We start from the raw sequence: 27,413 nt of genomic DNA on the forward strand, positions 1-27,413 counted from the left end.
TTGCAAAAGTAGCCTCGAAAAGAAGCCCATCTCAAAAACGAGCTCTATTCGAGGTTTTATGGTATATTAAACCAACAGTGCCACCCTGGTTTAAAAAAAACTCACTCTGCTGCCCTCATGCAATGTTACAAACATATGAAAATTACAAAAAGTGCAATGCTGCCCTCTATATTAGTATATAAGTTTTTTTTGGTCCTATTTTTACCTTAATTATATCTCATTAACGTTTTTTTTTTTTTTTGTGTATTCATTACTAAGTGGACATTATAAAAAATAATTATTGGTTTTTGAGTGTTTGAGCTTCCAAAAAACAAAAAACAACCAATCATTGCTGATTATAAAGCTTTAATATTCAAGTAAAAGCCAACTTCTGACTATACTGAGTCATATCTGAAAGTGTCTGTGTACAAAAAAGGAATATATTATAATATAATTTATACAAATTATTATTTTTAAATTTATAGAAAGGCTACAAAATTTTGGCGTTTGACATTAGTTAAACCTCAAATTCTGATTAGCATTTCCCATTTACATATGACCACTACTTTTTTGTACAGTATGTCATTTGGATGTATCAAATGCATGCTGTGGACATCACATGTGTAAAATATCCCATGCAAAATGGTTTGCAATCAGTTCTTCATCAACATGATGTTATGATGTGTTTTTTTAAGCAGGTATCCTTGAGTGTAATGGCTTATTGATAAGCAGTTGATGTGATGATGTATGGTGCCAGAAAAATATCAAATTGCAAATTGCGATTTATAAAACGATGCATGTTGATGCTGAATATAGTATGTGTATGTTATTCAAGATGTATTTGTCCCATGCAAAATATGAAAAATATCATAACAATCATTTTTCAAATTAACATGCTCATTTTCAAGTAACATAAAAAATATCAACTTAACATAGAAATTAGTGTATTTAAAAATGTTTACCCATAATATACGTAGACTACACCCTTTGCTTAACAATGGGCTTCAAAAGAGCTTTCTTTGTTTTTGTAGGTATCTTTGATCATTAGAGTAAGAATGCTTTGATCTTTTGTTTAAATCACTGCTATGTCACCTACTAGAGGTAATGTTTTGATTGGTTAAACACTTTTGGTACTAGTGCATATAAGCTTGCTAATATGGATAATTTTTCATTCCTGATGATGACATAATTAATGTTGAAATATTGAATCCCAAACATGATGGCGTGTATTTCAATACTTGGAGTATGTATTATACTTTCTTATCTGAGATTAATCAGTGGACCTTTCGGTTTAATTACAGTGAAAAGTGATAGAAACATGAGCAAGTTAATTTCAAAATTATTTTTAAAAATATTTTTTTGTCTTTCTCAAGGGAAAATACATCTTTAAATTTTAAATATAATTTAAAATTTTATTATTTTATTATTAATCTTGAGCACAAAGGAAATGATAAAACTTATTATATTAACATGGCTTTGAATTTATTTACTTACATAAAAGAGCTTAGGAGGCTGCCAGCTCTGTGGTTGCTGGAAATGGAATAATTCTGCATATTGATACAGGCAGTGGGCTCCAGTCGTACAATTTATAGGGACTGTTAAAACATTTTAATAACGATGGCATTGAATTTATTTATTACATTATAAATATGTAATTAATTATTGCAACTTTTTAACTCATTTAAAATACTTTGGTAGCTGCTAGCTATGTGGTTGCTAGAGATGATCGAATTATGTATTGATACAGATTGGCAGTGAGCAACCAGTCTTAAGCAAATACCTTCACAATCATCACCTGTTAAAGAGGGTCAGTAGTACACTTAAGAGGGGGTTCACAAAGGGTAAATATTTTGTTACTGACTCCATGCTTCTAATATTTTCATTTTCAAGTCCAATGAAATATATTGTCCAATTGTTTTTCAATATTTTTATTTTTTCATACTGTATGTGTGACAATCATGTGTTCTAGTTTCATATGTCTTACTGTATACCACACACAAACCTCATTTACGATAAGGTAATTTAATTTCTGATCAACAAGGCTTTGTTTCGGGAAAAATGCACATCACATGCCAACCTTATCAGCCAATCAGAGTCGTCCGTGCAATCTGTATAAGAACACTAATTGAGATGCGATTAGAGAAATCAGTATTATTGTGCTTCTTCTGACATTTAATTTGCCAGAAGAAACATACGATAATATCGGGATTGCTGTGGAGGAACGTTCAGTGCCGGCTGCATTGAATCAAGACTGAGAGTGGAGTATAAATCTTTATTCTACAAAATAAATAAAATAGACGGCCTAGAATTTTTACACATGAAGCCACGGTTCGGCTGGCCTTGCGTTTGTTATAAGGTCATGGTTGTAAAATCATTTTGGAGCAAAATATCTCAGTCCCATCACGATGGAAGGGAAGGGACTGAGGGGGGTTTCAGTTGTGACCCCTTCTGTAATTGTCCTAGTGTAAATCTTTCACAACAACCTGGTATGTCTGCTAATCAACCACTACCTGGTATGTTATAATTATTTAGATATATCAAAAATGAAAACAAATTTTAAAATGGTAATTACAATAAATGTTTAGATTTATATATTATTTGTTGCAAAAAAAAAAACAAAAAAAAAAAACCATATATTTATGACTGCAAAATATAATTTCCAAAACATGAATTGTATATCATTTGAATCTTCTGTGGAAAGGCCAACAAACTTGGCATCTTCAATGTAAACATTTTTACAATCGCATAACTAGTACAGTAGAATACGTAAACATACGTGGTACTTGAATGGATAACATTCCGTACATTGCAGTGACCTATCGCTAAGCAGTTCTTTTACTATCCTGTTCCAGAAATAGGCCCTACATGCTATTATGATTTCATCTTCTAGTATGCTAGAAATTTGATGTAATTATAGCTTGTATTTAAGGTCTTCAAGTATGCCAACAGTGTTGCTTTTGTAAGATTTGCTGCTGATATCCACTATTATGACTCTTTGTAGCGTATTTACAATAATTGATCGCAAAAAAATAAAATATAGGCCTACAATTACATTAATATCATTAGGTTTAAAAAAGTTCATTGATATTGCTTGTTATTAGTGTTCTAATCAGGGATGTTTTACAGCATTATCTGTTCAGTTTGATAGCTTGATCTGAAATAGCCTACTGTACTGAAATATTTTGTGTGGATATAATTAAATTAATCTAAATTACAGTGGGCAATAAATAATGGTTTGTGAAAAAAACTATAATAGTAAATAAATAAATAAATAAAATGAATATGTTTAATACTAAAACAAACTGTTGTTGAAATAAAATAATGAAGAAGGAAATAAAATTAATATAAAGCTCAATTCTAAAACTAAAATAATAATAATAATAATAATAATAGTAAAACTTGTAATTTAATGATTTTACACAGTACAGTGCCAATATTTTCAATTCTACAATTTACAAGTTCCTCCAGATTAAGATGTAAACAAAAATATATGCTGTAGGGTCAGTAACCTACATGATTAGAAAATGATTTGACATTCCAAACTAATTTTTTTTCTATTTAGTGGGGGTTGTAAACCCACTTTTATTTCTTCTTTTTTTCTCTTTGATATCTGTTCACATCATAATATATAATTATAATTTGTTTTACATTCACAAATAAGTTTTAAATTAATTAGGCACATTTGTATACAGGGGCGGATCCAGCGATGTCCAAAAGGGGGGGGGGGCCGAAATTCGGGCCGATCAAGACAACAATGTCCTAGGGGGTCCGGGGGCATGCAGAAAGCTTAATTTAAAAAGCATGTTATGTTCACTGTGTATATATATATTATTCATATCGGCCTACATATACCACAGTACATAATAAAAAGGGGTCAGTCCTGATGGCTGACTATGATTTATTCTTAATATCTCTTTTTGAATTCAATATCAAATAATTTATTTGTGGATTCTGATTTCCATATACCAATATACCTCAAGGTACATGTTTTTTTTGTTCTTTTTTTAAATGTTATTTTTTATTCTGTACCAAGCACAATGTTGGAAAAAAAGCTGGTAATTGATCTATTTTAAAGTTGAATTTGTTTTTCATAAAATTCCACATTATTTTAGCCTCCTTTCACCAAAAAACTTCCATCGTCAATTGCATTTCATTCTGAACTCATTAATTAATGATTGCAGATTAAAATCTTCGTTTTTTTTAAATCTTAGTAGCTGACCTCTGCATTTCAAATCAAGAATTTTACTCAAGTTCACATAATGTTTGTTTGAGGAGCATCAAGATTAGCCCATGAACAATTAAATAATAAGGTCCTTAATTTATTAAAAGATTCCTTTAAAAAATGATATAATGACTTAATCATCTATAAAATAGTTATTTACCTGGTTGAAAGTCTTTATTTCCAAATTTACATCAGTATTACTGAACCTTCTTAAATTTGCACTGAACCTTCTTATATTTGCATACAGTTACCATGCAGTTTTTTTTTTACTTTCAGTGTGTTTAATTTCACAGTTTTTTTTAATTAGCTGATAGTGCATGTTGTATTGTATCATATATTTATTTTTTGAAGTTATATTGCGCATTGGAATAACAACAACAATAATAATGGGCTATTCTTACAATGGAAAAATCACTTCAAAAAATAAACTGAAAGTTGACGAGTTAAGTTTTATCTTCTAGTTTGTTCAGAATAAATGAAGTTTTCACATTAAATGGGGTATCTATGAGACCTTACGGTAGAGGTCATTTAGCCTCATGTTAATGATGTCACTGGACACAACCCCATGCATCTAAAATGTCGAAGTACGTCAGTGGCGCAGATTCAAGATCGTATTCTGTAAGGTTTAACTGCTAATATAATTGTGTATCTGATTTTCCCCAATATCCTTTCCATCAATCCAGCTGTGACTCCAGGGAATTCTCACAACAGTAGGTTTTGATAGAGTTGTAAAAAATCCTTGTAACGGTTACAACATTTTTTTTTTTTTTTGAAAGAAAACATGTGATGTTGCTTGTTATTAGACGAACAGGGTGATTGCAGTTTATTGTCGGTGTGTGATAGCTGACCAAATGCTTTTCATATCAAACTAGTGGTTGGTCATGGTGACATCATAGGCATCATAAATCCGCTGTAGTATCACGTACGTGGACACAGTAGTTAAAGCTGTAATACAAAAAGCGTGGATTCTAGATTCTGAATTGAAAACAGCTTCCTGTAGCATCCTCGCTGGGCAGTGGTAGGCCCCGGGCTGAAAGGACGCTAGCTGGGTGTGGAATGCCAATTCCAGGGTTATTACAACTTGACTACTGCAGTTGATAGAAGCTGAGAAATATGTGTTCTACTGTGGATGTTTACTTTACCAGAATTGCTAATTTATTAACTGATAAACGAAAAGTTATTATGATTATAGGAAGTACTTAAATACTGTGTTGAAGAAGGATAGGAATTTGAATTGTTACCTTTTGAAATATGGAGATATTACTACTAGAACCGAGATGTAAGTATAATTTTGACCTCTAAAATCATATAGCAGCATGGAATGATAAATAATCTGCTTTTTTGGTATGTAAATTTGAAGACTGCTCAATAAAGCTCTGCTTATGGTAACTTGACATCAAATTGACATTGTGTTATTAATATTAGCAGTTTATTTATAAAAGGTTGATATGATTTGTTTTGCAAAGCCTATTAGTATGGATTATAGTGTCTTTGCTTTATGATATTGGGCTACCATACAAGATTCCACATTAAAATCAGGAAGTTATCCTGACTATTAAATTATGCGATTAGATTAATATATAATCTAGATCGTTGAAAATACCTTCCATGATTTTACTGAAAAAAAGCAACTGATTGCTAATTAATAGATTCTAGAAATTCAGAAACTTTATATAAATAATTGACATTTTACTAATTATTTTTAGATTTTTTATTATTTTTCCATTAATGTACAATACGCTCGATATATAACATTGTTTATCATTTTTTTGTGATTTTTTTCCCACTAAAGTGGTGAAAATAAATTTAAAATGTTGTAGGCTGTATCTTTATTATTGCTACTTTCCTCTTTCTACAGATGATTTGTAATTAAACTTTATTAATGAAGTTTATTTGTTATTAAAGTGTAAAATATTTGTGCGGCTACTCTAAGGTAAAGGTAATCCCGTATTCATTGCTGAACATACTGTAGGGCAGTGAGCTGTTAGCCCATCGTACTAAGCTTTGGCATTGTGTGGTAGGGTGGTCAGTTTCTTTCCATGCTGCCTTTTTTCCTCCCCAGTAGTAAACCACCGGATATCCGTTTATACTCCTGGGTGGAGAGAGACAAACGTAAATGAAGTGCCTTTGTCCAAGAACACTTAGTAAAAATCACAGCGAAAGTTTGAACCCCCGACCTCGAGGTTGAGAGACCGAAACACAATGGCTGCGCCACTCGCTCCACTACTGTGCTACTCTATAACAATTAAATGCAAATATAGTTTTTTTGATAATTAAATTTGATATTGTCAACCCTTGACACATTGATTGGTATTGATCCATGAGTATGACTTGTGATGATTGTGTTTGATCGCCCACCTTCATTAATTGATTCAAACAGCATAGAATCTTCCATTTTGGATTATTTTGTTTTGTTAAAACTAGAGGTGGTATCCCAGACAGTGATGAAGCGCCCTTGAATCGAAGCCGTAAGAAAAACGAAGTATAAACTTCCATTTATTAGCTTTATATTTATCCTTAAAAATTTATAGTCATTTAAACAACATTTTCAATAAATGGCATAAACTAAATGTACTTGGCAGATCCTCCAGATGGTGGCAGAAGGGGTGCTGTCTTCCCAACTACTTAGATTTTTTGGCTGATTTCAGGCTCAAAATGTTCCTATTTTGTTCTTATTTTTACACACTTTTAAAACATATTTTACAATCAGTATATTACTTGACTGTATTATAAAGGGTGTTACATAGTCACACCAACTGCAAATAAGGTAAAGTTTGTTATTCTGTTCTTAATTTTTAAGTGATTTCTGTCTCGGAGTTGTTATATAAATATATAAAAAAAAACAAATATGTAGTTAAATTAAAATAGCTGAAACTCCCGAGCTTTCAGGTCATATCGTAATGTACACCATTTGGGCCATGGTCCTGGACTGGCATCATACCCTTATACACATCTAATGATTACATTTAAGCATTTAGATTGATCTCAGGGTTTTCAGTATTTAAAGGCAAGGACCTAAATTCACTAATGGTACATCTTCCATCTACATCATTCATCATTCTAAATATGTGTGGAAATACGTTCATTTTTGAAAATTAAAACACTTTAAACGCGATTCCATGAAGAACACAATGGCACAACGTGCGTGCAGTGAATCGTTTTTAATGACGATCCATTCCGACGCTACTGACAATCAGCAAACAGCTCGTAGGGAGCAGAGTTGGATCTGTTGTACGACGGTAGCAGTGTGTGCCCGGCTTAAGTGTCATCAAGCAGCGATAGACTTATCACTCTCACAGTATAGAAATCATTGAATTTGAACCCATAACTCGGGGAATCCCAAAGTTACAGCTAGAGACTAGTTACAGCGAGTCAACATATAGACCATTTTATCAGAAATATTTTGAAACAGCGCCACCAACGTCTCACAATTCACTGAGGGACTTTCAGGGACATAACCTGAGCGGATAGTGCCGCTACATCTTCACTATACCAGCAGGAGACAACAGATACGATTTGCTAATTACTGTAATTCTGTATGCAAACATTGAAATAGCCATTTTTAACACTTGGACTTGTTTTTAATATCATATCATGTTTTTTTCCGTTTTAAAATATTCATGCTCATTAGTAGTTAGGTTTTATTGTTCATTTAATCCATGATGGTAACTAAGAAGAGTGAAATGCTAGGCCTCTTAAAGTCCGGCCCCTAGTGGTATTTGCCAGGTTATCAGAAATTTTCATTTCAAATTTGTGAAAATGGTCTATATCTCTTTAAATGTTCAACCTCCTTATTTCAAAGAAAAATCGAAATCTACAGCTTAATCTCTTTGACTCGTCATCCTGTTCAGTTCAGTTTTTTTTACATCATTAAAATATTTTACAAAACAGATAACATTCACACAAGGCAGGACAAACAAATAACAACAAAAGATGATGCAAGGATGACCCAAGAATGTTTTCTTTAAAGAATAAAACTTATTTCCAATGGGGTCCTACATAAAACCAATTATAACCATGAAATGTTCAACAATTAAATGAGGTAAAATATTAAATATATAAAAAACATTAATATACGGACAACATAATGCATCAAAACAATTATATGTCATAGAATTATTTTTTAAAATGTGATAAACATTAAAGGGAATAAAGACATAAAGAGAGACTGATTACAGTAAAGGAGATTCCATAATAAAATAACATACAAATTCAATTAAAAAAAATATTTGTTGAATAAAGACAATAAAAGGTTGTAAAAATTTTAATGAATATAAAAACTCTATATATTCTCTAAAGTCTATGACCCCTTTACCCTATGACCTGCAGTATCTTATGACCCTCATCCTGTTACCCCTCATCCTATGTAGTTTAAGATAATACTCTAGACCTAAGGGAAGAACAGTAACAATGCTGACTGAGTATCCAGAATAAAGAAAGATTTCTATCTATCTATCTATCTATGACCCATTTACCCTATACAACCCATCCCTGCTCATCCTGAAATCTTACTTCAAGTGATGCGTACTGCATAAAGTCGGGTTTCATTAGTACCGTACCTGGCAGCCGGCGACTTTGACCGGTTACTACAGCTTTTTTGTCAGCTACTTTTTTATACCCCAGACCCCCCAGGAATACCCACGTAACTCTTACTCAAACTCTTACTGTAAACCTTAAGGAAACGCCTGGAAGTATATTATGTTTGTGAAATGCATTTTGTTCAAACTGTGCAGAAGAAAAGCAAGTCACACTGTCAGGTTAGTAAACTAGGCCAGACTCTGATGCATGTCAAGCATTAATTCATAACACACAACCTTCTGCTTAGCTTAGCACGCAAGTTAACATGCTTCATCGTACATGTTAGCACCTAACTTTCCTTATGTTTTAAAAGTATATTCCTTCATATCATATATTTTTCCATACCTGGGATTCCTAAATAAAAGGGTCTTTATAAATTTAGTGCGAAGTTTTTATTCATATTAAGTTTAAAATCGCATGACAAAGTGGACCTGTGTTTCACATTTATCATTAGTTGTAATGTCGTAAAAACATAAGTTGAAAAAGAAGGGAGCAAAATATAACAAGATTAGGTAAGAATGTCACATTCAATATCTGGATCAGGAGGATGTAAACTAATGTGATCAAGAATGTGCAACACATTAATAACATAAGAAAGAAAGGATAAAAAAATACGATCAGGAAGGGGAAGAAAAAAAAAAACATTGCAGGAGGTAGTCAACACATTGATGATATGATCAAGAAATGGTAAACAAATAATGAAAACATATTGATAAATATAATGATTTTAAAAAGCATTAAACTTTTTTTGATAACTTATTTCTGATATTTTTTATAAGAACTTATTTTTTATAAGAACTTATATTTTGCTGATTTATTGCTCAAAATGTTCATAATGTTCGCATTTTCACACACTTGAAAGTTTCCTAGCGATTTTTAGATATCAAAATAGGGCAGAAATACTTTAAATTTGGTACCTAGTTGAAGCCCAATTATTGGAGAAAATATTTTTGCCATTGGCTATTCTCCTTTGTTAACGGCCTCCCACCGCTGTCATAGTTTTCAATAGGTACTTTCATGGGCTGTGCGCGGCGCCGCCAGGTTTGCTGTACTCACTAACCCAATTCTCTACTGAGTGACTATACTTCTAGTACGTTTTATATATGTTTATTGTGGTCTCTTATACACATCTAGATGTGTATAAGAGACAGGATATGGCCATTTTTTTAAAATTTATATTTGATCAATAGTTTTCAAGAGAGACTCAATTAAAAAAGATGAATATCATTCCAGTTTCCGGAAATTCCACTAAAAACCTGCATAGTTTACACTTCCTTGCCGGTACCTATTTTCAGTATTTAAAGGCAAGGACCTAAATTCACTAATGTACGTCTTCCATCTACATCATTCATCATTCTAAATATGTGTGGAAATATGTTCATTTTTGAAAATTAAAAAACTTTAAACGCGATTCCATGAAGAACACAATGGCACAACGTGCGTGCAGTGAATCGTTTTTAATGACGATCCATTCCGACGCTACTGACAATCAGCAAACAGCTCGCAGGGAGCAGAGTTGGATTTGTTGTACGAGGGTAGCAGTGTGTGCCCGGCTTAAGTGTCATCCAGCAGCGATAGACTTATCACTCTCACAGTATAGAAATCATTGAATTTGAACCCACAACTCGGGGATCCCAAAGTTACAGCTAGAGACTGTAGTTACAGTGAGTCAACATATAGACCATTTTATCAGGAATATTTTGAAACAGCGCCACCAACGTCTCACAATTCACTGAGGGACTTTCAGGGACATAACCTGAGCGGATAGTGCCGCTACATCTTCACTATACCAGCAGGAGACAACAGATACGATTTGCTACTGTAATTCTGTATGCAAACATTGAAATAGCCCTTTTAACACTTGGACTTGTTTTTAATATCATATCATGTTTTTTTTCCGTTTTAAAATATTCATGCTCATTAGTAATTAGGTTTTATTGTTCATTTAATCCATGATGGTAACTAAGTAGAGTGAAATGCTAGGCCTCTGAAAGTCCGGCCCCCAACGGTAGTTGCCAGGTTATCAGAAATTTTCATTTCAAATTCGTGAAAATGGTCTATCTCTTTAAATGTTCAACCTCCTTATTTCAAAGCAAAATCGAAATCTACAGCTTCATCTCTTTGACTCGTCATCCTGTTCAGTTCAGTTTTTTTTACATCATTAAAATATTTAACAAAACAGATAACATTCACACAAGGCAGGACAAACAAATAACAACAAAAGATGATGCAAGGATGACCCAAGAATGTTTTCTTTAAAGAATAAAACTTATTTCCAATGGGTCCTACATAAAACCAATTATAACCATGAAATGTTCAACAATTAAATGAGGTAAAATATTAATTATATAAAAAACGTTAATATATGGACAACATAAGGCATCAAAACAATTATATGTCATAGAATTATTTTAAAAAAATGTGATAAACATTAAAGGGGAATAAAGACATAAAGAGAGACTGATTACAGTAAAGGAGATTCCATAATAAAATAACAACATACAAATTAAATTTAAAAAAAAATATATTTGTTGAATAAAGACAATAAAAGGTTGTAAAAATTTTAATGAATATAAAAACTCTATATTATTCTCTAAAGTCTATGACCCCTTTACCCTATGACCTGCAGTACAGTATCTTATGACCCTCATCCTGTTACCCCCTCATCCTATGTAGTTTAAGATAATACTCTAGACCTAAGGGAAGAACAGTAACAATGCTGACTGAGTATCCAGAATAAAGAAAGATTTCTATCTATCTATCTATCTATGACCCATTTACCCTATCCAACCCATCCTTGCTCATCCTGAAATCTTACTTCAAGTGATGCGTACTGTATATAGTCGGGTTTCATTAGTACCGTACCTGGCAGCCGGCGACTTTGACCGGTTACTACAGCTTTTTTGTCGGCTACTTTTTTATACCCCAGACCCCCCAGGAACACTCAGTAACTCTTACTCAAGCTCTTACTGTAAACCTTAAGGAAACGCCTGGAAGTATATTATTTTTGTGAAATGCATTTTGTTCAAACTGTACAGCAGAAAAGCAAGTCACACTGTCTGGTTAGTAAACTAGGCCAGACTCTGATGCATGTCAAGCATTAATTCATAACACACAACCTTCTGCTTAGCTTAGCACGCAAGTTAACATGCTTCATCGTACATGTTAGCACCTAACTTTCATTATGTTTTAAAAGTATATTCCTTCATATCATATATTTTTCCATACCTGGGATTCCTAAATAAAAGGGTCTTTATAAATTTAGTGCGAAGTTTTTATTCATATTAAGTTTAAAATCGCATGACAAAGTGGACCTGTGTTTCACATTTATCATTAGTTGTAATGTCGTAAAAACATAAGTTGAAAAAGAAGGGAGCAAAATATAACAAGATTAGGTAAGAATGTCACATTCAATATCTGGATCAGGAGGATGTAAACTAATGTGATCAAGAATGTGCAACACATTAATAACATAAGAAAGAAAGGATAAAAAAATACGATCAGGAAGGGGAAGAAAAAAAAAAACATTGCAGGAGGTAGTCAACACATTGATGATATGATCAAGAAATGGTAAACAAATAATGAAAACATATTGATAAATATAATGATTTTAAAAAGCATTAAACTTTTTTTGATAACTTATTTCTGATATTTTTTATAAGAACTTATTTTTTATAAGAACTTATATTTTGCTGATTTATTGCTCAAAATGTTCATAATGTTCGCATTTTCACACACTTGTCAAACATATAAAAATTGTATAGCATTTAATTACTGTATTATAGCAGGTATGCACAAAATTTAGGTGAGGGTATGCATATAATTAAGGTACGGATATGATTTAATGGTATTTTCTAGTTTTTAAAATTAGAAAACTCATTTGACATTTTACCTCAGCCTCAATTTGTTGTTATTTTGTTCTTAAATCGTAAGCAATTTTAGCTTTTGTGCTCTAATAAAATGTGTTCTTATAAAAAAAAGTTCATCATGATCTTGAAACGGTAATAACACATTAATAATATAAGGAATAAAGTGAGAATATTTGAGTATAATCAGGTAGGATATAAGTATACATTGATAACATTGTGTTATTATTTCGTGTTGTAATTTTCATATCTATCTTTTGTAAAATAACATTCAATATGACCTTAAGGGTCACGATTTGTTTTTTCAATAGAATTTTGAATATTTGAATAAAGAATAAGTAAATGTTATCATAGGAAAGGGGTGAATCTCAACATATTAATATTATGATCATGAAAGTGTTTAATTATGACACTGATGATATAATTAGAACGGGATAATCGAAACAATGTTTAAATTTGAATGTTTATTTGTCATTAATGGATGTTTGTATCATACTTAATGCATTTTAGATATCCCATAGTTGTATTGCCATGTTTGTCATGTGATAGACTACAATTACAATATCTGACCTAATTTCAGTACTTTGTGTCAGCATGTAATTCCTTCAAGAGGTGAACTTTTGAAGAAGCCAATCATTACCTTCCAATCTGCGATATGCTGTATATCGGCCAATGAGGTGTCACGCTTGCCTAAATTTGCCCAATGACCTGTCATGTTCGTTAATTTATTACATGAAAATCTATTCTGTCTAGGCCGTAAAATACACAATGACATAATATTGGAGTATTCATATCTCGGCTCCAAGGTACAGGCACTTAAGGTTGAGAAATTATACTGCTGTATGTTTAAAATGAGTTAACATTTTTAATTGTTGGTATTTTGTGATTGTTTTGATTATATTAAATTAGTTATAAAATTTTGAAATTTTGTACAAACAATAAAATTGTCAATTTAATAGAAATCTGCCAAGACATTTGTGACGACTTTGTTACAATATTTTAATACATACAATTAGGGTGTGTTTCTACTGATAAACACAAAATAATTGATTTTTTGAAACCGTTTTTTTTAATGAGTACCAGATATCCTGCTGGCGTTGCAACTGCATTTTTGATTTTTCGAAAATTGGTTTTCGTGACGGAAATTATGTCACCATTTTGATATACAACAGGTTGTTTTCTTAACTGTATAGGATAGTATATTTCTCATTCCTGTCATGATGACGAGGAGTAAGATACGATGTGGGGCGAGAAGGCAAATGTTTTCGGCTGTGCTCATCGGCACAATTATGAACAACGACCAAACGAGGACAACGGTAGGCCCAAAATAGCGGAGAGTCCTAGGCCCAATATCCCCCACCCCCACAAAATAATTACAAAACGAATTCGTCACTCCTCATGTTTGTTGACGTTTTTAGCATGTAGGCCTAGGACATGAACAAGAGGACAAATTTTTTTTGAAAGTTCGTGCCTAATACGATCTAGTCTTTGCAGTGATTGACCTGGAGGTCACATTTCATGTGATAATCGCTTTTTTTGTGTTGCAGCTAAAAGGTGCACAGCTAAAATCGGTTATTTGCCGTTCAAACACGCTATCCATTGCGTGTTTTTAATCAATTTTTTTTAATCGCTTTTTTCAAACTAGTCCTGTTTCTACTCCGAGAATAAAAGCGATTTTTCGAAAAAGCAATTTTTAATCAATTATTTCTTTCCAATAGAAACAGGCCCTTTGTACTGTATGATCCAGACTGTAAAATATGGTCTGTGCAGGGACTTTATCCTCTTCGCAAAAATTAGGCATAGAAATCCCTCTGCATATTTCAGAATTCAAGCGCTGATTTTCATGCAGATTTTTCTGAAAACTAGGCCTTGACCTATTTATAATATATCCAATGTATGTGCAGTGATTACAATTCTGCTTACCTATTTTCCTAGTGATTTTCCACTTGAAATGTGAGCTAGTTTTTGAGAAATCATTTGGGCAATTGAATTGCTTAGTACATAGGTTAATTACTTTTTTACTATTTTGTATAAATATTGTTGATAATTCAGTATCAGATAAGGCAATACAAAATTTGGCAAAGATTACGTTTTTACTATGTAAAGTATGTCTTATGCCGTATGAAAACTAAATTATTTTCAATGCTATTTTTTAATAATTTAGTGAAATACTATATAAAATCTTTTTATCATGCAAGATTTTCATCTTTAAAAAACATTTTAATATTTAAAGTAAACAGTTCATTATTCAAAACTTAAAGAATTTAAATTAAGAAAAATAGCTTTTAGATAGGCCTACATTATTTTGAATGGATCGATGCTCCTGCCTGCTTAAGTCATTGTTTGGTGTTAGCAGCATGTGGCTTGGGCTGACCACCAATAACACACAGTTCATGTTGTGTCAGTATCTATTATCTAATGTGCAGTTTAATGGATAACATGACTTGCTTCCTTTGGTGTTGACCTTTGTCTGTAGAGAAGTGAACTTCATGACATGTGGTCATCAAGCAATTTTCCTCCAAGGTCATGCTGTACAGTTGTGTTATGACATGGTCATCATATTATACCCTGTAATGCATGTATAATGGTTTAATCAATAAGGCGTGGTATTTACTGTACCACCTTGGTTTAAACATGGAGGAAATATTTTTTTTAAAATGTATTTTCCCCTGAAAAAAAGAAAGAAAATAAGGAAGTATTTTAAAAATTTCCTTGCTCATTTTCCAGTAAAACTTAAAAATAATAACTTGAGTATAGAAGTTATTATATTAAACAATTGTGTACCCTAATTTTTATACTGGATAATATTAATAATAATAATAATGAAAATACTATACTGTTCGTACATTCCTGATGATGACATAATTAATGTTGAAATATCGAATCCCGACACGATGGCGTGCATTTCGATACTTGGAGTATGTATACTATCTTATCTGAGATTAATCAGTGGAACTTTTGGTACTGTTTGTAATTGTTATAAAAATAAACATTTTTTAAATACACTAAAGTTGATAATTCTTATGCTAATTAAAAATGACCAAGTTAATTTCCAAAATGATAAATGTGATTGTTTTGGTATTTTGCATTGCATAATACATTCTTTGATAATTTTGATTATTAATAAGACATTACTTTACAATCAACATATTTTTCTTTTCCTAAATGCAATTTAGGACACTTTCCATTATATACAGTACACTGCATTATTTACCATTGCTACTCATATATTTGTAAATTATTTAGCATAGCATTGTGTAGAGTATTGCCCGTTGTTCAGTGGTGTATTTACCGCACATGAATTTCACTCTCTGTTGATAAGGCAACAATTACAATTAGCGTGGAAAAATGAAGGTAGAGGTCTCCAAGGATCTATGGCATGCAAGGCGCTATGATTAGCATCACACCATACAGTCTGAAATTAAAAACAAGTTTGTTGAAATTCATTGGTTGTAATTCTAGTTTAGAAATTAATATTTTGACATTTTAAAGAATTATTTCTTTAATTTATCTTTGTCATCACGAATAGGCTCTGTGGTCGTACCTATATTCAAATGTGTGGTACTTTATGTACGTTATACAATGTTATAATTATGATATAAATAAATAATTTTATACAACCTAATATCCATAGAGAATTATTAGATCATAGTTCCATTCTCTACTTTATTATCTACTGCCCTCATTGGCTATATAATTCATATGAGATGGTTTTGAATATTGTTGTCATAACAACAAAGCTGTTGCTTTGTTGTAATGCTTGCCTTTCAATCCCATGGACTTTCAATCCTGAAAATACAGGAAAATGTCAGAAATATTTTTGATCACTAAGATGAATCCGGAAGCTGTTCTGTGTTAAGGTGGAGTAATTTCCCACTTGTCGGACACGCGTGACTCTCTCTCTTTGTTCGATGCCACTTAAGGGCGTCAGACATTTTAGTTTACTGATGCACCCAAACTCTTGAACTTAATTCTGTGGTCTATATAACACAAGTTTTCCAATCCTAACTCAAATTCTTTCCTTTGGTCCCAGTGAGAGGTTTTACTCTGGGTCCCTCACCGGAAACCCTATGTGGCCCTTAATTGATTATTGGAACCCATGTCAACTGTGATTGGCCCCTTCTTAGTATCTTTGTTGAGCAATAAACATAAAGAAAGTAAATACTTTAATTGCCTCATTTAATGCTTAATACTGTTCGCCTTCCAATTCGAGACTACCTTAAAAAAATGGGGGGGTGGTGTTGGGGTTTGGTCTACCTGTTGAATTCCTGTCAACTTTGATGGATATCTGTCAGTGTCTTCGATGAGGTATTGAACATAGGTAATACTTTAATTGCATAATTTCATTGGCAACTTATTCAGACATTTGGCCTATGCCACAGAAGTAGAAGTATAGTATTGATCTAGGGCTAAATTAATGCAAAATACAGTTTGCCCTCCAATTCGAGACCAGGGTCAGTGTTTCGTCTCCAATTCAAAGGGTTTGAGTTTTAATTATGATGGTTTACTTTGAAAAAGTAGTTGAATTTGAGGTGTCACAGTATATATAAGGGCATAGGAACTGTAATTAGCTTTCCATTGAAAGTTAGAACCAGTGCAGGCCTCCATTTTTGGTATCAATTTGCGTAAACATGGGCACTCGATGTGCCCTCCGGCTGACGCAATTCTATGGAAAACGCAACACCACAACATGCGCGCAATGGATGCTTTTTAATGACGATCCGTTCAGACTTGCCACCGACAATCGGCATACGGCGTTGCGTGATCTAACGCTCACTGGTCGGCAGTTGGATTCGTCGGCCAACGGTCGTACGACGCAGTGAATGGCCAGCTTAAGATCCTGAAATTGTCTGATACCTAAGGAATATTTTTTTAACAAGTCAATATTAACAATTATACTTACCGGTAGTTGAACTGTTTAGATCTCTGTCATTGAACTTCATATTACAGACAGTCTGTAACCTTTTATAACATTATTTAATATGTTTTATATAACATATTTAAATATTTATTCCTGTAAATGGAAATTGATATATCGTATCAATCGTAATTATATAATAATGCTGTTATATAACATTGTATACATATTTTTTATAAATTTATTGACTTCTTTTTTTTTTGATTAAGATAAATAAAAGATTAAATATTGAAAATAATGGAAAGCCAAGTTATTAATATCTATATTCAAATCCAAACATGTGGGGTACTTGAGGATACAATTTAATAGAATAATGTAGTTATGGTTAAATCAACATCCTCCAGTGGTGCACCAGTAATTATGCTGGTTCAATGGCATATTGCATTACTGTAGATCCATTATACTGATTCAGGGGGGCCTAGTGGTGCATAAACTAATGTATGACAAAGGAAGTCTATTGGATTTTATTGCATGATTATTAGAGTGGAAAAATTAACGATGTTAACAAAAGCTGGTGGCAGAGGTAGACTTTAACCGCTAAAGGAAAAGTGTTCACTGTTCGATATAGGATGTGTACACATGTAATTTGTGCTGTGGATAATGTTATGTTCTTTTTATTCCAAATTGAATCCATCCAAATATTTTATTGCTCAAACACAAGTAAGGGTGTTTGTGAATTAGATTTCTCGTTATTGTCATCACCTAGGGAGAACGACCATAAGACGACGCACGGACCTGCAGTAATTTCAACTCATTACCAGTACCGTGAAATCTGTCATTAAAGGATGCACTTTACTTGGCTCGACCGCATGTACATTTCTTCGGATTATTCTGCGTAGTTTATCACAACACAGGGCGATAAAAATAGGAGCTTGGATATTACGTACTGCAATTAGTGAAAAGTGTGTCAATTTCGTTTTGCTTCTTGGCTGTTTTCAGTAGGATAATTTTCTATGGATTTCTATTATGAGAACAAGATGAGGTCCTCGTTGAGGAAAGGTAAGCAAATAGTCGCGGAAGCTGAGTGTTCCACTAAGAGGTTCGTGGGAAAAAATGTGGCTTGATTTACAGTGGTGCCGAGTGTAAGGATAATTTTTTTTTGGTGGTGGGGAGGAATTTAGGCCTGGTCTGGAAAAAAGAATCTGTTGTATTTTTTTTTTTTTAACGAAAAAGATTTCTCACTAGAGAAAGGATCATGTAGAGGGAAGAATGTAGGGTTTGGGGTTGTACGATTTTTCAAGAAGGTGTATATTAGAATGTAGCATATGAGAAGGATACCTGTATACATTAGAGACAGATTTATTGCTTGGAGGAAGACTAGTGTGTATGGCGTGGAGAATGATGAACATTTGTAATTCTAGGATAATAAAGTGTAAAGCTGCAATTACACTAGACACGATAATGACATGATCATCATGTTGCATTTTTATAATTTAGGTAGTTGCTTCTACATGCTTCAATTAATAATCATTAATACCATTTTTAGCTCTTTCTAATGATTTTGTTTAATTTGCATTCTTTCCAGTTTTGTAATGTTAGTGCTTTGGTATCTTTATAATTATATGATCACACAACATTTTCAATATTTTTAATTTTAAGATATTCTTCTGATATACAATATATGAAAAATATAAAAATGTATGATTAATGTAATTAGAAAGTCATGTCAAATATAATATAGGTTTTAATTAAATAAACGCTTATATCATTAATAATGGCTGTTGTCCAGATCAAAATACTGTATAACCAATATTTTACATGCAGGACGTGCTTGATTCATATTGAATGAAAATTGTTTGCAGTATCAAAGTTGTTAATGGAAACCCAGTATAAATAACAAATAAATAAATAAATAAATAAATAAAAATGTACAGTATGGTACACCTGGCCTTGCACTGAAATGTGTATAATTTGTATACAAAATAGTATACACACAATTCCCCACATTTTATCAGATTTCAAGAGGTTATTATTATATAACAAAGAAGTAACCCACTTGGAATAATCATCTAAAATACAACAAAATTCAACCTTTTAGTTTTATTTTCCACACTGGTAGTTTATTTGTTTACAGTTTAAGCTTTACTTGTATGTAGTGTATATCAAGAAAACTCATTTGCATAACTAATGAATGGGAAAGGATCATGAATGTTGGATACATTTTAAAATAAAGAACAAATGAAATCTCCAGACTTGCATGGTGGATTATCTTTGGTATGTTTCATACTTGAAGGGATCCAATCCACAGAGTACGTATTTTAGTTTACTGTACACACTTTGATTGCACACTTAAAAAAAAAAAGATAATTTTACTTCACTGGCAACAAACTTAGCATAATAAAAAACAGTAAAATACAAAATTGTTATCGAAGTTTTTTTTTTTTTAAATCTTATAGGCTAATGTTATTATTATGTCTTGGCCACAGAAAGAATTATCGAGTATAAGTATCAATGTAAAATGTTTATTTCTTTCACAATAGGCCTACTGTACATCTTGTTCCAATTAGACATGAATAAACCCTTGCAGCCATATACAATATTAATATAATTTTATGATAATTATATTGCTGCCTTCATCAAATGTTTCATAGTGCAGGATGTTATATAATATTATATTTTGATTGTCGGCTTGATGAGTCTGCCATGGCTGCAGCAAAGGTAGACCTAATGACAGTGTTGTTGTAATGCTCAATTTACTTTGAATTATTCTAGATGAGAATTCAAATTACCATTTATTTGTTATTGCCTATGTGATTCTCATCATTAAGAGTTCAACATCCTTTACAATAACTTACTGTTTTGGCAGATAAAAAGTACCTGTATTTATATTTTGAATATTTTAACATAAACACACTTGAACATGGCATACCACAGACTGGCAACAATGTTTTTTTAATGAATATATTTAGTGAAACATGTGCCAAACTTGACTGTTGGTACTCCAGGTTGTTGCCTGGGTTGTTGTCCTGGGTTGTTGCCTAGGTTGTTCTGGGCTGTTTCCCCTGGTTGTTGCCCTAAATTGTTGCTACAGTTTTCCCATAATCTCGTACACTTTTTTTTATATAAGACAAGGCTTTTTTTATTCCTTGTTTCGCGTACTTATTTTTTTAAAGATCATCGAAGGAGGGCGGAATAAAAATAGAAATAAAATTTTGTTTTCTTATTTAGCAAATATTTTTGCCAAAAACTTCCAGATGGAGGAGAAAATACAAATAAAATGTATTGGTGAATGTAAAATGGGATGGTTAAATGCTTCAAATTTATATATTTAGAAAGAAATATACATATCTTGTCTTTAGAGATTTCCAGGAAGCGGAGGACGTGATTAAAATAAAGAAAAACTTTATTTTTTTTTTTTTTAATTTCAATTTTTTCGTGGCAGCAGGTGCACTAATTGGCTATAAATAAAATTTTAATTTTACTTGAAATCATCAATATTTGCGTTTGGCGAGTACACTATTAAACAAAGCTTAAAATAGTCGGCTTAGAGTTGGCTTAGAGCCCAATCACACGTAAGTGTTACGTCGAACAATCAATAAATGTTAAGCCAGCCCTGAGCCGACCTAAATTTAGTCCGACTTTTGAGTCAACTTAGGTCCCGCAATGCGGAACCTGGGCCGACCCAACTTTATGTCTGAAAGTAATCCGATCCTGAGCTGGCCCAAGTTCGCTCTAATTGCGGTCGATTTTAACATCTTATGTACCACAACTGACTTGCACGAAAAAAAACCCATTGAGAAATATATTGTTAAGGAAATGTAGAGTAAATTGTACTCAGTTGAACTATAGTTTTTGAATAAAAGTTGTCATACATAAGGTTAACATACCTAACTCATTACTGCTTACAGCCTCTCTGTGGGAAGCAACATTCAGCATCACACACCAAAACAAAATAATAGAACTGGGAAATACCGCATGATACAAAGCTTCTCATGGGCAGTTTGGCAGATGACATATGCTGTAACTTTCTTTTCTACAGTTAAATGCCAGTAAAAATAATTATTACAAGCTCATTATAAGCTCAAGAAACACCGTTTTTGTATAGCACATTATTTTCACAAGTTTATATTCTAAAATCATAACACTGTATAACAGTATCATTCTTTCTGTGAACGCCAAGTGCGTTTTGTGTCGATGTTCATGAAGCTACTAACGTGACCCAGAGGACCGAAAAAAATAATTGTTTGTTATTGTTATGAGCGAATCGGGTTGTAAAAAGCAAGTGTCAAAAATTGTTTGTGAATGAACCTAATATGAAAATAATTGTTATTGCCAAATAGATGCTCGATGCCACTATATTCACAATCCGTGTCTATAGACGCCAAGCAGTGACAGCAACCTTCAGTCTTTACGTAGGCCTACAGTACAGGAATGGACTTTCGAAATCGCGAGTCTGGTTTGCACAGAGTAAGTCTAGCTGTGCTATAGGCCTTGGTTGTTATAATAATTATTGTCGCCATAATCACGAACCAAAATGCTACGTTTAAAAAAAATTGAAAATAATTGAAAGATTCACGTTTCGCATGAATTTCATGTGTTTATGCTAGGTTGGGATTTACCGTTCCACCATCATGTAATGCGATCGCCTCAAACTTCCTGTCCTGCAATTCATTGACCCGGCCCAAAGGAGAAGTGTGAACGTTCGTAAGCTGCCTCTGGGCCGACTTAAAATAATAACTATAAACAGAAAATTTGTTTGAGTCGGCCCTAAGTCGGTCGTATTTAAGACAGCCCTGGGCCGACTCAAGGCCGGCCTAATAAGTGTGATTAGGCTCTTAGTTCAAATGTACAACTCAACTACACTCTTTTTCATTGATTTGATGGAAGAACAATTTCTATACAAACCACAAAACCATATATTACACTCAGCCACAAAAGAGACACCATTAACCACAGAACATAAACTATCAATACACAAAACCAAACAAAAAAACCAATCTCAAAACATAAACCATAAACCAAAAAGCCAATAATATATCAACGAATATAAACCATATCATAACCCCTGAATCATCATAAACCACAAACCATATACCACATGAATTGTAACAATAACAATTTATATGCACATCTTCCAATGATGTCATAACAACACATTTGATTGTATGATTGATTGAATCGCCTTGGTTACCAGTAAATTGTGTTTTAATGGAAGACAATATTAATGTCAAGTGAGACAAGCTTGTACATTTTGATACAACCTAATGAGTGGATAACTTTTTTGTGTTAAAAAAAAAAACACCCAACTGATTCAAAATTGGTCTACTAGATTAAATCTTTAATGGGGAGATTAATCACCATGGCAACTTATATCCGTTTAATCACATGAGCGATTTGTGTCTTGTGATTTAGTCCACTATACAGTCTCAGGGGTTGATTTTTCAGATATTTGTTTTTAGCTGTTGGTATTTTTAGTTTTTAGATTTGATTGATAAACTCTGTACACTAGTGAAGTAAAGCTGTGAATAGAATTTGAACTTGATTTAGGAATTTTGTAGAATTTTTTAGGCAATTTTTACATTAGAACCCCCTCATTTGAGACACTCTTTCGACTGCAAAATGATATGACATTATTACTGTATACAGATAGATTAAATAATTGATTTAGAATATTTATTGAGATTAGTTATTGCAAAATTGATAATTTAAAGGAGACCAGCTAATTAAATAAAGTGTTATAAAAACTTTAACCTAAAAAAACTTTTAAACTACAATAAATTACTAATGAAAATATAACAAATACAAAATGACTCAAACCCATGTTCCATTACAATATTTTTCTCAATTAATTTTAGAGGTATATATTACAGTAATACATTACAATAAGTAAATTTAGCATAATATGACTATAGTATTAGGGACACAAATTATGGTCAAGAAGGTGTCCCCATTATATATACAAATTATGGTCTAGAAGGTGTCCCCATTATATATACAAATTATTGTCTAGAAGGTGTCCCCATTATATATACAGTAGGGGGCTGTACTGTATTGTGAAATAGTAAATTAGTTGGCTGGATTTAAATTTTTGGAGATTAACTTTTTTTTTTCAAATATTAAATATTGATTTATTTATTGATGGTTAATTGAGCAGACTCAGTTTTTTATTGAATATTTTATGAAAAAATTGAAAACTTTCTGGTGAAGAAATACTTCATATTTTTCTGTCAGTTGTGTCTTTTTGCTTGGTTAATAAACAATTCCTAAATAAATGATAATATAATAGTAATATTAAAATAAAATATTTCTTGAAGATTTGCATGGCAAGCATCAATAACAAAATCATTAAACTTCCGGTACACCATGTGTAAAAATATAGTTTTTGAGGAAAAACAACTGGTTGGTTTTTACAACGTTTTGGCGAGATTACTCTGACCGTCTTCAGGAGAATATTCATTCAATTATGCACTTTACAAGAACCTGGAATTCTTGTATTAGAAGATCTCATTAATTACTAATCACGTTCACATATTTTAGCGTATTCATCAATGCTTGTAAACACCAACTAAACACCGTCCTTTTAATGCCTCTTTTCAAGTCCTAACGATGCGCAAGCGAGAGGTTTGAGCATCGAATCCCAGGCCATGTCAGCTGTAAATCTGTACACAATTGCTAACTTAGTGCAATCTTCACGATTCCGAACTAGATGTTTAGGTAAACAGAACGCTTTCAACAGAATTATTCATTTACAGATTACTGTGGGGATATCCACTTACTGTAGTTGATGCTTATGTTGATATTGTCAGCAATTCGCAATTGTGTTTGGCAGCCCAGAATTTATGTTTGCATCAGGATTAGCAGCATATAATTGGACGAGACTTTTAATGTTTGCCAATGATCTTCTAGATTATTTGATGCCTGAAAAGCTCTGAAAAATTTACAACCAAATTTGAATTTGTTTTTTCTTTTTTTTTTTTCTATTCAAGGATCTTTTAATGATAATTGGATATTAATTGTAAGCTGGCAATTAAACAAAACAATTCTACTGTGTCTGAAGAATAATTTAAATTGAAAAATAAGGTTTTTTTTTATTACATATTAAGAAAAATTGAGTTATTGAATATACAGTTCAATAACATTGTTTTTAAACAGTTGTATTTGTAATATAACCATTATATTTGTAATATAACTGTTTAAGAATATTATTGTTAGATTAATTCATTTTGTATTAAGACAGTAGGCCTATAGTACATTGTTTTATAAGTAACAGGACGTTTTTAGACACAGTATTCTAACAGTATTTTAATTTTTTTTGGAATAAAATTCTGCAAATACAGGCTGCCACTCTAGGTATAGGTTATAAAGGAGAAAAATAAGGGTAAGAAACACAGGGTGACAAAATAAATCAGATCACATTAAAGAACCATTTCACAGAGTAAAGAAAGTGTTGCTTCACACTTCGCTTGAAACAAGTTAGATTAATTTCATCAGGGAAATGGTCCTTGGGGAGGAAATTTCACAAAAGCATGGCTCTGGAAAAAAAAAAGTCCTTTAAAATTCTTAGGTTTTCTAACACTTTGGCTTCGTCAAATTAAGATGGTGAGAAGCTTTTGAGAGGCTAGGATGACCAAATGGTTTTGATGGTGTAAAAGGACATGATAACCTAGAACAAAATTCATAAACATATCTAATAAACAAATCATTACGAGATGTCTTGGAAATACGTATAATACTATCGGCATGCCCTGTAAATCTCAATGTCCAAAGCAAAAAAATCCCGCTAAAGTAGTTAAAAATCACCTTATTGTGCAACAGACTGTAGTGCCCCTTACCTTATCAAGAGCTCCCCCCCCCCCCCCCCCCCCCCCCCCCCCCGGGAGAAAAACCACAAATCGTCGGGGAGAAAAAATTGAGGAAAAAAATGTGAATAGAATAAAAAAAATATCGCTGTCAACTATGGAAATTATATCGCTGAAATTAATGTGTAGAATTGTCTCTCAGTAGAGTACTGTATGTCGACTACAACCAGTAGAGTACTGTATGTCGACTACAACTTTGTAAGAACCAAATTTTTCCTGACAGGCCAACAATGTGAAATGGGAGTAGTGAAAGTCATTATATGAGAACAAACTTAAGTAGATTGTAAACATCATCTTCTAGGCCAAGTTGACTGTATCAAAGTGTCTGGTGAAGTAGAAATTGTGAATGAACTGTGCAGTCATTCATCCAAGCATGCCCTTAAAAATCAATAAGACATGGCCTAGAGATAGCTCCTACCTTTCACACGCAGCCACTAGGGGGTTCGGCATCTATAACAAAAGGTTGTAATTGATAACACTGCATTCAGCTTTAATAGTACGACCATTATACATTGATTGGTTTGAATTGGACAGAACAGTGAGAGTTTTTTTTTTACAGGGAATTACACCTGGAAATAGTGAAATGATCCTAGTGATCGAATTTGTTTATTCCAGTGTTTATGTGTCAGAACCAATGAGGTATAAAGTGGGGCCAAAGAACACAACAGGTGCCTGTGGCAGATAAATCAAAGCTGATTTTAGTGAGAGTGGTGTATTGTCTGCTCTTGACTCGTTTCTATTTTTTTTATGGGATTCTTAAATAGTTTGTTGAAAAGAAAGTGAACCAGTAACATGCAGAATGAATTAAGATTATCTTTTGATAAAAAGGATCGAGAAATCAGACAGTTTTTTACAAAAGATGGTGAGTTTTAAAATTATAAATATATTTTTTTTTAATAGTTATTAGGCCAAGTAAAAAGGCAGTTTTCTCATCAATTTGGAGGGACAAATGGAGGAGGAAGAGGTTCTTTTTTCCCCTTTTTTGATTCAAAAACATGGATGCTTTCGCACAAAAGCCAAGGCCCTGGACATTTTCTTATTGATGGTTAAAACAAACCACAAAAAAATAACAATACTGTAGTTCAAAAAAGCCTGTAGAAGGAATGTAAAACATCTTTTATTGCGTTATTAAATGTAATACCTAAAACATTTTCATGTTGTAACCAATCTATTGTTAACAGTAGGAATGGCAAAATAGTTTCGACAGTGATTAAGATAAACATTAAGGTATGCACATGATAAGCCCAGGGGAAAAGTAGACATTTAAGGCCCAAATCAAGTAAATATTAGTAGTCATAACATACTGTATACCTTGATACATATTTGAAGTCACAATGAGTAATACAATACCTGAGATACTGTGTGCACTTATTTTTCAATGTTATATATTGTTGCTTCAAATTATCTGTTGTGTTTTATGATGATTGGCCTCCATTTAACCTCTTTGTTTCACATTAATCTGAATTTTGGTTTTTGAAACCTACTTTGAATGGAAAGTGAACCTGGGAAAATGGCATGGTATTTGATTTTACTTCAAGGGCAGAAATGTTAAAATAATAACTGATTAAATTAACTTTTACTACTCCAGAAGTGCATTAAGGAAGGTAGGGAATCTTCTTAAAAACTGCCCATGTTGAGCTAAAACTTCTAATTTAAAAGTTGAAAGGCTTTTTGTAATTTAAAGTTTGAGCATTCCAATGGAAAATGAAAATGAGATTTTCTCATTAATTTAACCCTTTTTCATGTCCTTAGACTCCGATAGTAACAATAATCTGTGCGTATATCAAAGATACTAGAAATACAAGATAGAGTTCTCGCATTGTAAAAATGAGGCGGAAGTCGTGCCCAACGTAGGCGGCGCCCTTCTTTTTAACCATGCAAGTTTCCTATACTTCGTGCCCAACGTACAGGGCGCCCTTCTGTTGCTAAGTATATCCAGACGCAAAAGGCGCCCTTCCTTGTCCACTAATGGAGGAAAACTTTTTCACTAAGAGTGCGTCCGGCCATGCGATTCTGCGCTTTATTGTTGTTTTATTCTTTACTGATTCATG

The 27,413-nt window shown here is 32.6% G+C and overlaps 1 protein-coding gene across 9 annotated transcripts in view; it reads left to right on the plus strand.

Moving 5' to 3' along the window:
* Positions 1-5,437: 5,437 nt before the first annotated feature.
* The window catches only part of LOC117123299 (dystrophin-like), a 271,629-nt gene continuing 249,653 nt past the window's right edge, over positions 5,438-27,413 (plus strand). For 4 of the 9 annotated variants that reach the window (XM_033269181.1, XM_033269180.1, XM_033269184.1 and 1 more), the window contains exon 1: positions 26,063-26,224. In XM_033269181.1, coding sequence (XP_033125072.1) covers positions 26,155-26,224 — 70 coding nt within the window. In that variant the 5' untranslated portion in view covers positions 26,063-26,154. Of the gene's footprint in view, positions 5,481-18,525; positions 18,563-26,062; positions 26,225-27,413 lie in introns of those variants that run through there. The other 5 variants (XM_033269186.1, XM_033269185.1, XM_033269187.1 and 2 more) reach the window with 4 other exon arrangements.

This window comes from Anneissia japonica, unplaced genomic scaffold (genome assembly GCF_011630105.1).
Source record: "Anneissia japonica isolate Jap-2015-1 unplaced genomic scaffold, ASM1163010v1 scaffold287741_len385558_cov193, whole genome shotgun sequence".
NCBI lineage: Eukaryota > Metazoa > Echinodermata > Crinoidea > Comatulida > Comatulidae > Anneissia > Anneissia japonica.